Here is a 16,408-nt window from a genome sequence, read left to right on the forward strand (position 1 = left end):
ATTGATATTGAACCTACTGTTATTGATTTTGACAGTGAGAGTGTGGACATTATTGAAGTTCATGTCTGTAATGTAACATCTCGAACGGTAATTATTCCGCCACGTGCGCTGCTTTGCGAACTACACCCAGTGACTTTAGAGGATCCACCAACTCAACAGCCGATTGATGTACCAACATTGTTAGATCAGGTTGAGATTGAGAAAAATGGTCTTACTCGGGAGGAGATGGAACAAGGAATAAATCTTGTTCAAAAGTTTCATGACATATTCTCCAAAAGTGATGAAGATCTTGGTTATTCCGGGCAGGTTCGGCATAGAATTGATTTGTACGACACTACTCCATTCAAACAACGACATAGACGGATTCCTCCATCCATGTTTGAAGAGGTAAAGAGTCACTTACAACAACTTTTATCCGCTGGAGTTATTAGACGATCGCACAGCCCATGGTCTTCGAATGTTGTATTGGCAAAGAAGAAAGATGGTAAGCTTAGAATGTGTATTGATTATAGACAGTTGAATAATCGAACCATCAAGGATTCCTATGCATTGCCACGGATTGATGAACTTTTGGATTGTTTGGGAGGCATGAAATATTTCTCGGTTCTTGATATGAAAAGCGGATATCATCAGGTTGAAATTGAGGAAACCCATAAAGAACGGACCGCTTTTACAGTTGGGCCTCTCGGATTTTATGAGTTTAACAGGATGCCCTTTGGATTGTCCAATGCTCCGGTAACATACCAGCGCCTGATGGAAACTTGTCTTGATGAATTGCATCTCAACATTTGTATGATTTACATTGACGATTTGATTGTCTTTTCGAAGTCTTATGAAGAACACGTCCAGAGATTAGAGATGGTGTTTCAACGACTTCGTGACTGTGGGTTGAAGCTTGCTCCAAAGAAATGCAATTTATTCAAGCAACGAGTGAAGTATGTCGGGTATATTGTTACTGCAGATGGCATAGAAGCAGATCCGGAGAAGGTGGATAAAATCAAACAATGGCCTACCCCAGTAAATCCAGAAGAGGTGAGGAAATTTCTTGGGTTTGCAGGATATTATAGAAAGTTTGTACCCAATTTTTCCAAGATTGCCAAGCCATTAAATGAACTTATGCCAAAGTCCGCTTCTAAGAAGTCAAGAAGACAAGCTTCTGATATGGTGCAGTGGGAATGGGGAAAAGAACAGGAAGAGGCATTTGAACACTTAAAAAGTAGACTGTCTTCTCCACCCATATTAGGATATGCAGACTATAATAAACCATTTGAACTTCACACAGATGCTAGTGCTCAAGGTTTAGGAGCTGTATTATACCAAAAACATGATGGACTTTTAAGAGTCATTGCCTATGCCAGTAGAGGAGTGAGCCGTTCTGAAAAGAATTATTCAGCTCACAAACTGGAATTTTTATGTCTGAAATGGGCAATATCAGAAAAATTCCATGACTATTTATATGGACATGATTTTGTTGTGGTGACTGACAACAATCCTTTAACTTACATATTGATTTCTGCTCGTCTTGACGCCACTGGGCATCGGTGGTTGGCTTCGTTGGCTAATTACAATTTCAGTATCAGATATAGACCAGGCAAGGCTAATGCTGATGCGGACACTTTGTCAAGATTGCCAGAATACACAGATGACTCACAAGAAATGGAAAGTTTGTCAAAGGATTCCATTGAAGCAATTTGTAAATTTACTGGTGTTTCAAATTTAGTAGAAAGTTTGTGTTTGGCTATTGATGTTGATGAATTTGATGATGTAAATATTACAGATGACAAGTGTGAACTGAATGCCCATGAATGGAGACATTCGTAAAACAAGGATCCAACACTTGCCACAGTAATTGGACACTTGACGAATAGAACCAGACCTGACAGAAAGCAGTATGCTGGAAACAAGGAGATGATTGGACTTTTGAAGACATTTCAACAGTTTCGACTTAAGCGTGGTGTTTTGTATCGAATCACTGAAGTGGATGGTGAAACACATGAACAGTTGGTTCTTCCCAGTAGATGCCTATCTGTTGCTATGACCAGTTTACATGATAATGTTGGACATCCGGGCAGAGACAGAACATTATCACTCATTAAAGACCGCTTTTTCTGGCCAGGAATGACCAAAGATGTAGAGGAGCACGTACATAACTGTGTGCCTTGTCTACGAAGAAAGACTCCCACAAGTCGAGCACCTTTGGTCAGTATAGAAACATCACATCCATTGGAACTTGTTTGTATGGATTTCCTGACATTAGAACCATCGAAAGGAGGACAGCAATATGTCTTGGTGGTTACAGACCATTTCACAAGGTATGCACAGGCCTATCCCACTAAGAACATGACTGCAAAGACTACGGCAGAGACATTCTTCAACAACTTTGTAGTTCACTATGGGATTCCAAAACGTATTCATTCCGATAAAGGAGCTAACTTTACAGGGAAACTGATGCAAGAGTTGTGTGCCATGTTGCAGATTGACAAGTCTATAGAACCACTCCCTATCACCCAATGGGTAATGGGATGTGTGAATGCTTTAATAGGACACTCTGCAACATGCTCGGAACTCTAGACCCGGACAGCAAGAAGAATTGGAGAGGACATGTAGGACCTTTAGTTCATGCGTATAATTGTACACGGCATGAGACTACAGGTTACTCTCCATTCTTATTGATGTTTGGGCGTGAACCACGTCTACCCATAGATCTAGCTTTTGGATTGGATATGGAGCCAAAGAAGTCCAAATCTGTTAGAGCATACAATACAGAATTACGAGAATGTCTAAAACATGCCTATGATTTAGCCTCCACTACAGTCAAGAAGTCACAGGAAAGACAGAAGCTTTATTATGACCAGAAAGCTAGAGCTGCAGTGTTAGAGCCAGGAGACAGAGTGCTAGTGAAGATTGTTGCTTTTGATGGTAAGCACAAGCTATCGGATAAGTGGGAAGAAGATGTTTACATTGTTCAGAAGCAACCAAATCCATCTATTCCAGTTTTTATCATTGGAAAGGAAAATGGAGATGATCGCAAGAGAACACTGCATAGAAACTTATTACTTCCCATAGGATCCATTCCTCACCAAGAACCTTTGGTGCCAGTTCCTAAACCAAGGAGGAATAGGATGTTAACATCTTCATTACCGAATAGCACCGAAATTAAAGATACTTCTGTGGTTGATAGTGATGAGTCTGGGGATGACGATTTGGTTATAATGTCCACATACCCATCCGAAACTTCAGTGTCAGCTGATATTGCAGCTGATGGGCCGACTGAAGTGGAAGTAGTACAGGATGACCAGAGAGAGGACATTTTTAGTGCTGGGGATGAGGTTTTAGAAGGAGATGCAGAGATATCGGAAGATGCTGTGTCAGAGATATCGAAAGACGATGTTTCGAATGAGCCAGTATCTGACGAACTGCCAACTTATCTGGTGGATGTGGATCCTGATCCGCGTGGAAACGACATTGTTGTGGAAGATACTCCGATTACTCCACCTACAACCTTCACCTCGAAGGTCTAGTCGACGGCGCACACAGCCTACGTGGATGACTGGTGGAGATTATGTATTTTCAGCAGTGTCACAACCTGACTGGTTTGTAAGAGCCAATTACCTCAGGTCTCTTCTAGCTGAGGGAGTGCTGACTACACAGTCAGAAGTTAGTCATGCTATTCTGAGCCTGGTCACCGGTGATGCTAAATGACGGGGACGTCATTTCACGGTGGGGGGAAGTGTGTGGCAGGTGATATTTTAGTAATATTAAGTGTATATAGTTTGCTATTTTTAATATTATGTTTTAGGTATTTGTCAGATATAGTTGTCTGCCAAATAGTATTTATTTTAATTAGTTTTCTTAGTCAGGTATCCTTTATCTGATTGGATAATAGCACTGCATGCTTTTCATGATCACAAATCACACTGACAGCAGACATGTTGGACATGAGATTGTGACAGGACAAATTACATTTACAGGTACAAATTAGTTTAATAGTTTTATTTAAACATTATTAAAACAACAAATATAATATAATATAGTTATGTAGAAATTAATCATTACAGGTAAATGGTGGTTAAATTATTTTGATAATTTAATTATTATTGTGTAAAGTTTTGTGAGTAACTATTAACTAATTGTTAAATGTTTAAATAGTTTCTAAAAGTAATCTTAACAATATATAATATTATTTATTTAGCTTAAAGGTTATATTTTAAGCTTAGGTTTGTATTTTAGGCATTTATCCATTTTTAATATTTCCAATAATATTTACTAATTTATATCAATGGGTGTATGCGGTGTGAATGTTTTATGTTTTGTCTGTAATGAGGTAATGATTAATAACTCATATTAGGTATTTAGTTATATTTATATCAATGGGTGTATGCGGTGTGAATGTTTTATGTTTTGTCTGTAATGAGGTAATGATTAATAACTCATATCAGGTATTTAGTTATTTTATATCAATGGGTGTATGCGGTGTGAATGTTTTACATTTTGTTTGTAATGAGGTAATGCTTAATAACTCATATCAGGTATTTAGTTATATTTATATCAATGGGTGTATGCGGTGTGAATGTTTTATGTTTTGTTTGTAATGAGGTAATGCTTAATAACTCATATTAGGTATTTAGTTATATTTATATCAATGGGTGTATGCGGTGTGAATGTTTTATGTGTTGTTTGTAATGAGGTAATGCTTAATAACTCATATTAGGTATTTAGTTATATTTATATCAATGGGTGTATGCGGTGTGAATGTTTTATGTGTTGTCTGTAATGAGGTAATGATTAATAACTCATATTAGGTATTTAGTTATATTTATATCAATGGGTGTATGCGGTGTGAATGTTTTATGTTTTGTTTGTAATGAGGTGATGCTTAATAACTCATATCAGGTATTTAGTTATATTTATATCAATGGGTGTATGCGGTGTGAATGTTTTATGTGTTGTTTGTAATGAGGTGATGCTTAATAACTCATATTAGGTATTTAGTTATATTTATATCAATGGGTGTATGCGGTGTGAATGTTTTTTGTTTTGTTTGTAATGAGGTAATGCTTAATAACTCATATCAGGTATTTAGTTATATTTATATCAATGGGTGTATGCGGTGTGAATGTTTTATGTTTTGTCTGTAATGAGGTAATGCTTAATAACTCATATCAGGTATTTAGTTATATTTATATCAATGGGTGTATGCGGTGTGAATGTTTTATGTTTTGTCTGTAATGAGGTAATGCTTAATAACTCATATCAGGTATTTAGTTATATTTATATCAATGGGTGTATGCGGTGTGAATGTTTTATGTTTTGTTTGTAATGAGGTAATGCTTAATAACTCATATTAGGTATTTAGTTATATTTATATCAATGGGTGTATGCGGTGTGTTTTGTTTGTAATGAGGTAATGCTGTTTAATAACTCATAACATTAGGGGTATTTAGTTATATTTTATTATTCCCCAGGTTTTGACAGTAGTGACAACTCACTTGTGAAATCATTGTCGTGCGCCCGTGTACCACATACAGGGTATGGAATAGTGATGATTTATTGTCAAACATGAATTCAATACCTTATAAATATTTAATGTCATTATATTGTAATTGTAATATTTAATAGAGTAAAGTATTTATTTTCTCACAACATATTCACTTGTAATTTATTTACATCTAATTAGGGTAATATATTCATTTAATGCTAACCATTTACTTTAGTGGTTATCTCCCCTTGAAATAGTATTTTTTATCATCTATAGGTGTGAACCAGAAAAAGTTAACTATGGATTGTAATATTTTTATGATGATGATTTATGTTTTTATTATGATGAATTGAAGATCTGGAAAACATTTGTATAATCAACTTATAATGAATTGTTATTATATACTATGCATTTTTCAATCTTGCAGGGTGTTTGTCATTGACACATGATTCTCCCATGAGAGTAAAAAGTTTTCCAAATGAGACGTGTTGTTGTTTTCAATACATGGACCCTGTTACATGGCTAGCGATGTCACAAGTGCCATTATAACCACTCCATTAAACCCGGGCCCTGGATCACAAACACCTTCATTTTCCACTGTGTCAAATTCATTATTATGCAAAATATGCCATAACAGCTGGCTCAGGATAGGAATTGTTAATTTTTTAAAGAATACTGTGAACTATACAGTGCATGTTTATATACGACGGCCATGTTTATAGCCTCTGCTAACGAGGGCTCGCAAAAATGTATATAGGCGGTAAATAAATATTTGATTGATCCATATTACCAAACCATTTGGAAAAGGAGGAATACATACTAAGTACTGTACGAACAGCGCATGGTCTGAACAGGGGAGGGGATGGATTGTATATGAATCTAGTAGACACTTCTGTGTACGTTTTTCACAGACATATGAATAGCGTAATATTGCCCCTGCAGTACTCAAAATATTTTTTTTTAAATAATAATAATAATAATATAAAAAACCAAAATTAAAAAAAATTTAAATATATATATATATATATATATACTGACACACAATGAAAATGCAAAACAGATATTTTTCAATATTTTGTTGTCAGTATGCGATTTTAAGGCGAGACCGGAAGCCCGGGGCTCGCAAAAATCATGTCGGACTCTCTGGTTTGCCTAGAATACGAGCCCGCATGGCTCTTAAATATAAGTTGTACAAATGAAATTGAATTTTCTAAATGACACATGCAACAGATCTTAAAACACATGAAAACGACAGTCTTGAAATGCGATGTTTTCTTTGATTTCATGGTGCTATTTTCGCTTTCCATGTGTTGAAATTTAGTAGTCTCGATAACCCATTCGTTGCTTCCCGGTCAGTAAGAATCGTAAAAGTAATTCGGAATAACTCAGCCAATTTCGTTACAGATATTTTTTTTAAACCGACATGCATGGTCCGAGAGGACATTAATTTTTCAAAAGTTTTGCTTTTACAGTTTTAAATTTTTGATTGGGTTAATTAATTAAAACATAATTTGACAGTTGTTATTATTTTAAATTTAGACTTAATGACTATCTGTGCAAGATTAGAGTTCTTTATTATAACTTGTGAACAGTCTGACTCGCTTTTGCTGGTCAGATACCAAAACTGTTCACTCATTTCATTAAAATGGTATGACAGGCAGTCTCGTTAAGTATTCTATAAGATGATAAGATTGAATTTGGGCCTGCGGCACTTGCTTCACCATCCAGTTGATCTAATTTTCTGCACATGCGCCTGCAGCATGGTTAGTACATTTCCATTGAGGCCTTTCGTATGACACGGTTCCTTCCATTTACGTTATTTTACTTGCTCATTACGAACGTTCTACCGAACTGTGAGAGGTCTTAAAGCTCTATCCTAACCGGACGCATGCTATGCGAGCGATGTTGTTTCTTTTTAGAAACCATCGATTTCAATAGCCGTATCCTAACCGTACACGTACGGCGCGACACTCGCGTCCGGTTAGGATACAGCTTTATTAGATTTTTCTCTCATGCCAGCACAGCTGGCCATGGGAATAAAATCGAACTAAGGCTGCATCCTCACCGGAGGCGTGCGATGCGAGCGATTTTGTTTTTAGAAACCATTGATTTCAATTGCTATATATTAAATAATCAAACAACTTTTACTTGGCGGTTTCAACTGTTGATAACAATTTTAAAAAGAAGACTGTCATTATGGTCGGTTAGGATACAGCTTAATGGAAAGGCAACCCAACTTCAAACTTTGTTTCACTAGTACTACACAGATATTTTTCCATTTACAGCATCATTGAAAGTCTTTATTAAATTGTCTGAAATAAATTTGGAATATTTTGTCCAGTGTGGAATAATTGTTTTATTTTTAGTTTACCTTTAATTTAATGCATTATGATTAATATTCAATTACATAATCTACAATTAATTCAAAAAAAAATTAAAACTTCATTTAATATTTGATGTTGATAATTTCAATGCCCATACTGACACTTATTGGTTACCACAGAGTACTCGGTGTACAGGTAAAACATTTTTATTTAAAATGTCAACAAATTTAATTATATAATATAGCATGATTCATGCATAATTACTATTAACCATCCAAGCTAGTGCCCCACGACCGTTATATCAAAGGCCATGGTACTGTGTGCTTTTCTATCTGTGGGGAAGTGCATATAAGTGATCCCTTGCTACTAATGGAAACATGTAGCAGGTTTCCTTGGACTACGTGTCACACTGACCAAATGTTTGATATCCAGTAGCTGATGATTAATAAATCAATGTGCTCTAGTGGTGTCTTTAAACAAAAACAAAATTTAAATTACTGTTAAAGTATTTTATTTAAACAATGCATGTATGCAAGTCTCCATTAAATTTTAATCTGACATTTGCCAATGGAAATTATCATTTGTATTAATTTTAAAATTATGACGGGGTTTAGCTCAGTGTTCGTCTGGGGTGCTTTGGTTCTAGGATCGAACCTCCTCTGTGGAACCATTCTCGGATTGGTTTTTGCCATGTCCCAACCAGTGCCCCATGACTGGTATATCAACAGCCATGGTATGTACTATCCTGTCATTAATAACTGCAAGTTTTATTAATCCTATTTCAGATCATTTCAACATTTACTACATATAGTCTAACAGCTGAGTTTCATAAATACATCACATTTTAGAATGAGATTGCTAGTATACCATTTGCGAAAAAATCTAGTGTATATTATGATGCGCTGTAGGGCTCGCTGGATTGTTGGCGGGCTCTCAAGATTTGTAAACAGGGAGTCCTTATGGCACTTTAATTTTTGAAACCAAAATCGCACACTGGTTGTGATTAATGAAAAATATATTTATTGGACTTAAAATAACAATTTATGAGAGGAAGCCATTGATTGGTACTTTTGTCTGGGTTTTAATCCTGGTTTTGTTCTCGTTACACATACAATAGCATAAACACACAAAATGGTGTGAAATGAGTTCACTACATGCTCAATCATGCTGCATGCAATGCACGTGAAATGCCAGTATGTGGACACATAAAAGTCACGTAACGGTGTCATATTCCTCGTCACATTAAGCAAGCCTTGAAATAAAAAAAATTGGTGTACCTGACACAATGTCCTGCACCAATCAATTTGTGCCTGACATAAAAGAAATTATACCTGCCACAAAACATTATAAATAAAAATTAAATAAATTATGTTTTATGTTGTTTAATAATTGATATATTTAATTACTAAATAAACAATGCAGCAGTTACGGCAATGATGACATTTATTATTGTTATGTACTTACTAGTCTATGATGCATTAATATGTGTCCTCTGGTAAAGCTGTATCCTAACCGGCCGCGAGCGACGTGAGCTATAATTTTAGAAATGGATTTCAATTGTCGTATCCTAACCGCACGCGTATCATCAGTGTCTTGTTTGTGGTAATATTCTATATTTTTGGTTCCTGAGTGATCTTTAGCATTTGATACACGCAGATTTGTGGACCCTTTGATCCACGCATCCGAAAAATTGTGATTACACTGCATTTCTTTTTGAAATGTTTTGCAGAGCGAGCACGTCGTAAGTGTAACCTCGCCTTTGGTGTTTTCTTCAAACTGTAGCCACAAAGAGGCATTTGTTTTAACTAAATCCTCCTTTTGCCATTTTAATTCAGTGCTAGATTTTAAGATACTACTCTGAAGGATATTCGTTTGGGAATTTTTGGGGCACGATTTAATCAGCGGCTGCCCACCGCGGATACCAGGAACAGGGACAGTTGATTTGTCATTATCAGTACCTGTCTGTTCTTTTACAGCAAAGACTGAAGTTATTTTGGTCAACATCCTTTAATTGTTAACCACGAGGCAATTTGAATTGCAAACTTTAAACGAAAACGCCACAGGAAGTATACGCTAAGTACGAAAGGTTAATTACTAATATGTGTGACATCACTTTTTACAATGTAAGTTCCCACAAAATCGAGACTGAAAAATCCTACAAAACAGGTACGAGGACTGTAGATGAACTTCGTGTTGGACTGTCAAGTGCCCTGCGAACTGGTTCGAATCCACTGGTACACATTTGTGTCATTTCATTTTTCACAACGCGAGCTTCGGACATGATGACCGGCGCAATCAACATTGTTACTGACGAGTTACAAATTTGTACCGGACAATGACCGTGACCGGCCGCTTATTTCAAGGCTTGTTAAGAATGCCACGACTCAGAGAAAAACAAAGGGAGCGAGCGTTGGGCATGGTTCAAGGGGGAACTTCGCAAAGCAAAGTTGCTAGGACCTTCAGAGTCCTTCCATCAACTATTGGACGACTTGTTGAACGTCATTAACAGACTGGGAGTGTCCGTGATCGACCTCGATCTGGTCAACATCCCGTTATGACCCTATGCCAAGATCGGCAGATTCGACGACACCACCTCCGTGACCGGTTCAGAACTGTGACGATGACAGCAAGCAACACGATAGGACATCGTGGAAGGCATATCTATCCGATGACGGTCATCCATCGACTCAGAACGGCTGCACTCAGATGCAGACGCCAGTACAACAGTAACATCATGACACCACGACATCGTGCCTCTAGACTACAGTTTGCTCTCCAGAATGGTAATCATCCACCAGCCTTTTACCAGTCATTAATGTCATATTACATTATCCATCAATTCATTAATAGTCTGTCGTTATTTGCAATAAATAGTTGTTTTTGCATTTTCATTGTGTGTCAGTATAAAATAAAATAAAATAAAATAAAATAAAATAAAATAAAATAAAATAAAATAAAATATAAAATAAATAAAAATTACAAATTATCAGCTGCTGAGGTAGATTATCTGAAAGACAAACTAACTACGGCCAGTACACAAACTAACAACGGCCAGTACACAAACTAACTACGGACAGTACACAAACTAACTACGGACACTACACAAACTAACTACGGACACTAACTACGGACAGTACACAAACTAACTACGGACAGTACACAAAACTAACTATGGACAGTACACAAACTAACAATGGACAGTACACACACTAACTACGGACAGTACACAAACTAACTACGGACAGTACACAAACTAACAACGGACAGTACACAAACTAACTACGGACAGTACACACACTAACAATGGACAGTATACACACTAACAACGGACAGTACACACACTAACTACGGACAGTACACAAACTCACTACGGACAGTACACAAACTAACAACGGACAGTACACAAACTCACTACGGACAGTACACAAACTAACTACGGACAGTACACAAACTAACAATGGACAGTACACAAACTCACTACGGACAGTACACAAACTAACTACGGACAGTACACAAACTAACAATGGACAGTACACAAACTCACTACGGACAGTACACAAACTAACTACGGACAGTACACAAACTAACAATGGACAGTACACAAACTCACTACGGACAGTACACAAACTAACTACGGACAGTACACAAACTAACAATGGACAGTACACAAACTCACTACGGACACTAACTACGGACAGTACACAAACTAACTACGGACAGTACACAAACTAACTACGGACAGTACACACACTAACAATGGACAGTATACACACTAACAACGGACAGTACACACACTAACTACGGACAGTACACAAACTCACTACGGACAGTACACAAACTAACAATGGACAGTACACAAACTCACTACGGACAGTACACAAACTAACAACGGACAGTACACAAACTCACTACGGACAGTACACAAACTAACAATGGACAGTACACAAACTCACTACGGACAGTACACAAACTAACTACGGACAGTACACACACTAACAATGGACAGTACACACACTAACAACGGACAGTACACAAACTAACAACGGACAGTACACAAACTCACTACGGACAGTACACAAACTCACTACGGACAGTACACAAACTAACAACGGACAGTACACAAACTCACTACGGACAGTACACAAACTCACTACGGACAGTACACACACTAACAACGGACAGTACACAAACTAACAACGGACAGTACACAAACTAACAACGGACAGTACACAAACTCACTACGGACAGTACACAAACTAACAACGGACAGTACACACACTAACAACGGACAGTACACAAACTCACTACGGACAGTACACAAACTCACTACGGACAGTACACAAACTAACAACGGACAGTACACAAACTAACAACGGACAGTACACAAACTAACAACGGACAGTACACAAACTAACAACGGACAGTACATAAACTCACTACGGACAGTACACAAACTAACAACGGACAGTACACAAACTAACAACGGACAGTACACACACTAACAACGGACAGTACACACACTAACAACGGACAGTACACACACTAACAACGGACAGTACACAAACTAACAACGGACAGTACACAAACTCACTACGGACAGTACACAAACTCACTACGGACAGTACACACACTAACAACGGACAGTACACACACTAACAACGGACAGTACACAAACTAACAATGGACAGTACACAAACTCACTACGGACAGTACACAAACTCACTACAGACAGTACACAAACTCACTACGGACAGTACACAAACTAACAATGGACAGTACACAAACTCACTACGGACAGTACACAAACTAACAATGGACAGTACACAAACTCACTACGGACAGTACACAAACTCACTACGGACAGTACACAAACTCACTACGGACAGTACACAAACTCACTACGGACAGTACACAAACTAACTACAGGGCTTGAACTATATAATTTTTCAACGACTGCAATTTCGAGACTGCTTACGTAAATTTGTTTAAAATTTAATTTTACCACAAATAAATATGACTAAAAGGTTATTTTGCTGTATGTAGTCATATTTTAAATGCACAAAATTGCAAGGGGCAATCCCAGCCCACTGCGACATGATTATCAACATTATTATAATAATAATAATAATAATAATAATTATAATAATAATGCAAAATTATTATTATTATTGTTAGCCTACCTTTTTGGGGTGGAGGGATTGGTGTTTTATCTGGGGGTTTTGGATATAAAAATGCAAGATTAACGTGCATGCACACACACAAATGGCAATCTGAACTTGCCCATGCACACAGAACTGGATTCAACTGTGTTAACTTATAATTAAGCCAACCTTCGCATTGCTAAACATGCGACACCACACTGTTTTTTCATGCTATACATTAAACCGAATGACCACTTTGTGAATCAGTCCAAATAATTTGCAAACGTTTAGCAAAAAATTACTGGCTGGTCATAGGCTACATTGGTGACACTGGAAAACATGTTAGCTGTTTTGAAACCAAGTGCTATAGAGTTGTAACCATCTCGACTCCCGCCCCTGCTAAATTCCATGCACCTGAAGTGGTACTGTCTAGGGTATTTCAGTGAGCACTCTACAAAGTGAGTAAAATAAACTAAAAACATTCCCTGGCGTCTAAAAAATAAAATCACATACGCCAGTTGGCGACTGTCCAATAATTTTACTTTAATCTGTAAACAAAACTGGACATCAAAAAACACAGTGGACCAGTAGCAATTTATCTTCCATAAAACGTGTTTTCTATCAGTAGTTTGTTTGAAAAATAAAAGTTAATCGGACTATGAATAACGATTTTCCAGTATTCAAGAGTAAACATGGTGATATTATCACAATTCTTTTATTTAACTTTTAACGAGTACTGCAATTTAAATGCATATCTTAGCAGTGCCATTAAAATAGTAATTCGCTTAAATTCATTTAATACAATTATTGGGTACGGAATTTGATAGTTAATAGTTGTTCACTGTTTTAGTGGAACCGGACACAAACAGTAACTTGTAATTACTATTTAACAACTAGGAATTACTGCTTCACGAGTTCATTCGAATGCGGTCCTAATAATAATTACAGCATTAGTAATGTGCCGTAAAATGGCAGATGAATCGATTTAATTACAAGTAAATATTAGCTGGCTACTAAATGTAAGTGGCTGGCGACTAAAATATTACATTTTACTGGCCAGGAAAGAGTAAATTTTAACTTGTTTTGTAGAGCACTGAAAAAAGAAGAAGAAAAAAGACACATATTCTTTTTTTTTAAATCATAATAATAATAATAATAAAGAAACTGTGAGTTCATGTTCTGACTGTTTATTATTTTATTTCAGCGTATTTGCAGTTATTTTGTCATGAAATAATACATTTTTAATTATTTGCTATGTATATAGCTCATTTGCCAAGTCTCTATGCACAGCGGTCGTTTATATAAAATTCAAGGATACATTACATGGCTGTCGTATATATAGATCATCACTACGAGTCAGTTTTGCCGTACATTTTATGACTTTTCACAAAAAGATTTCCAAATTTTAAAAATGAAGTGTGTCATGGAATTCCCTCAATCGTGATTCAATTAAAATGTTTTGGATGATAAAACAAGGTCATTTATAATCCACTTTTAGAGAAATAAGGCAGGGCTTCAAGATAATGGTAGCCCCACTCCTATGGCTAGTGATATTCAGTGTTGGGCTAGTAAATAACTCCTATTGCCATGCCTGACGGCTAGTGAAAAAAAATTTCTTCAAATGTTGCAGTTAAGTCTATCGCCAATAAATATATCTGTTTGACTCACCAATAAATGTATCTGTTTGACTCACCAATAAATGTATCTGTTTGACTCACCAATAAATGTATCTGTTTGACACTGGAGAACCAGCTATGCCACTGTCTGTGTAGCTGTAGCCTCCGCAGCTTTCCGGAACCTTGATATCTTGAAGTAAACTGGCTGAAGCCCCTAAAAAGGAACACACGCAACTTTTTAAAAATGTTTAGTATAAACTGGCTGAACGCATCGAGATCTTACCGACATATTTAATCATTTGGTTTGGCAGTAAACTCCATCAGTATCGGTAAACATTCCCTCCCCTAGTTTATCAGAAGGTCACTAAATTTCTACAAGGCCAGTTTGTCACTGGAGTAAATCATTAAATAGTTATTATTATTATTAATCGGAACACCTCGCTACGCTAGATGTAGAATAAATCGGAAAAGATCGCATATATTCGTGAAAACAATTTTCCGACTATTCGCCCGATATGTCACGAAAGTTACCAAACTTCAATTTGAAGGGAAGTAACTCCATCAATCAATTGTTAGAAGAAAACATTTCGTGGCTAACGGGTCGCCAATAAAACTAAATTTGCGACAGTAAAACCACCGATATACGTCCGCAAATCGGAAAACACAGTAGGGATATCCCCTAAATGACACCAAATTAGTGTTGGTGATAGTTTTGGAATGTTTTCGTGGAAATCGTTTTTATATTAAAAAAACTTTTTTGGATATACAAAAAAGGTTTTAGGGTTGGTCGAGTAACCGGAAACAAACAATATTTTATGATACGCTTAATAATAATAATAATAGTTATTATTATTATTATTTTCTTCTTAATCTATCTGGATTCGTCATTTCAACCACTAGTTCATAATTCAACCATGCATGTGTTGGACCCATATCATAATAGCCCTAGACTTTCGTTCCAAGGCCAGTCGTCCTCTGCAAAATATTCTATTAATAGTTGTAGTTCCATCTATTTTTCTTTTATTATTTTTGTTTTCTACAGGTAATGACAATATGTATATAATGTAAAGACATGTAGGCCTATTTTATAAACTGATACTACGATTTTAAGTCTTCTTCCACTTGTCTCTCACGTTATATTTGTACATGTAATTTGCCATTCGTACACATACAGCTGCAGTCATTCACTTTCGAAATTAGAGGCTTACACCTTCAAAAACACTATTTCCACCATTTTAGCACTTCCTGTACGTTAGTGGATTCTGCCTGACATATTTTATGGCCATTTGCAACTCCATGAGGTACACCCCCTGATTACACCCTAATTAGTCATTAATAATTTCTAAAATCAATTGAAAATCAACGATGGCGTCCCATGACATCAGATGTACAGGAATAAAGAAAATAACACTGGATATATTGTAATTATTTTTGTTTTATTCCAATATATAACAAATGTGTTTTCTGTCAGTATGTGGGGCAAACTACTGTAATCAGTTGGGTTTGAAATCATGATTACAAAATCCTAAAGATGAAACTGCCTCTTAACCTCAGCCTCTACATATTGTTTACATTTGTACAGGCCTCTAGGAACTATATTTTAAGTGTGTGTGTGTGTGTGTGTGGGGGGGGGGGGGGGGGGGGGGGGGGTTGGATATAGTCTCTAGTGAAGGGTACAAACTAGATTTCATCTTTAGATCATCTTTATTTGTGTAGTAGTAAAAATTTAAAACATACATTTCTGTCCTTAAGTGTGGAATGGAGAACAAGCCCGTAGGCCCGCCATTCCCACTACACCACCCCACCCCAGTTCCTACAGGTCTGATGTATTTTATTTTAATAAATGCA

General features: G+C 36.6%; 1 protein-coding gene across 1 annotated transcript in view; it reads right to left on the minus strand.

Annotated features, from left to right (window-relative positions):
* The window catches only part of LOC121380558 (nuclear pore complex protein Nup160-like), a 198,976-nt gene that overhangs the window by 181,181 nt on the left and 1,387 nt on the right, over positions 1–16,408 (minus strand). Inside the window, exon 2 of the mRNA XM_041509426.1 lies at positions 14,663–14,774. Within this exon, the coding sequence (XP_041365360.1) occupies positions 14,663–14,774 (112 nt within the window). The remainder of the gene's footprint in view (positions 1–14,662; positions 14,775–16,408) is intronic.

Source organism: Gigantopelta aegis, chromosome 9 (genome assembly GCF_016097555.1).
Source record: "Gigantopelta aegis isolate Gae_Host chromosome 9, Gae_host_genome, whole genome shotgun sequence".
NCBI lineage: Eukaryota > Metazoa > Mollusca > Gastropoda > Neomphalida > Peltospiridae > Gigantopelta > Gigantopelta aegis.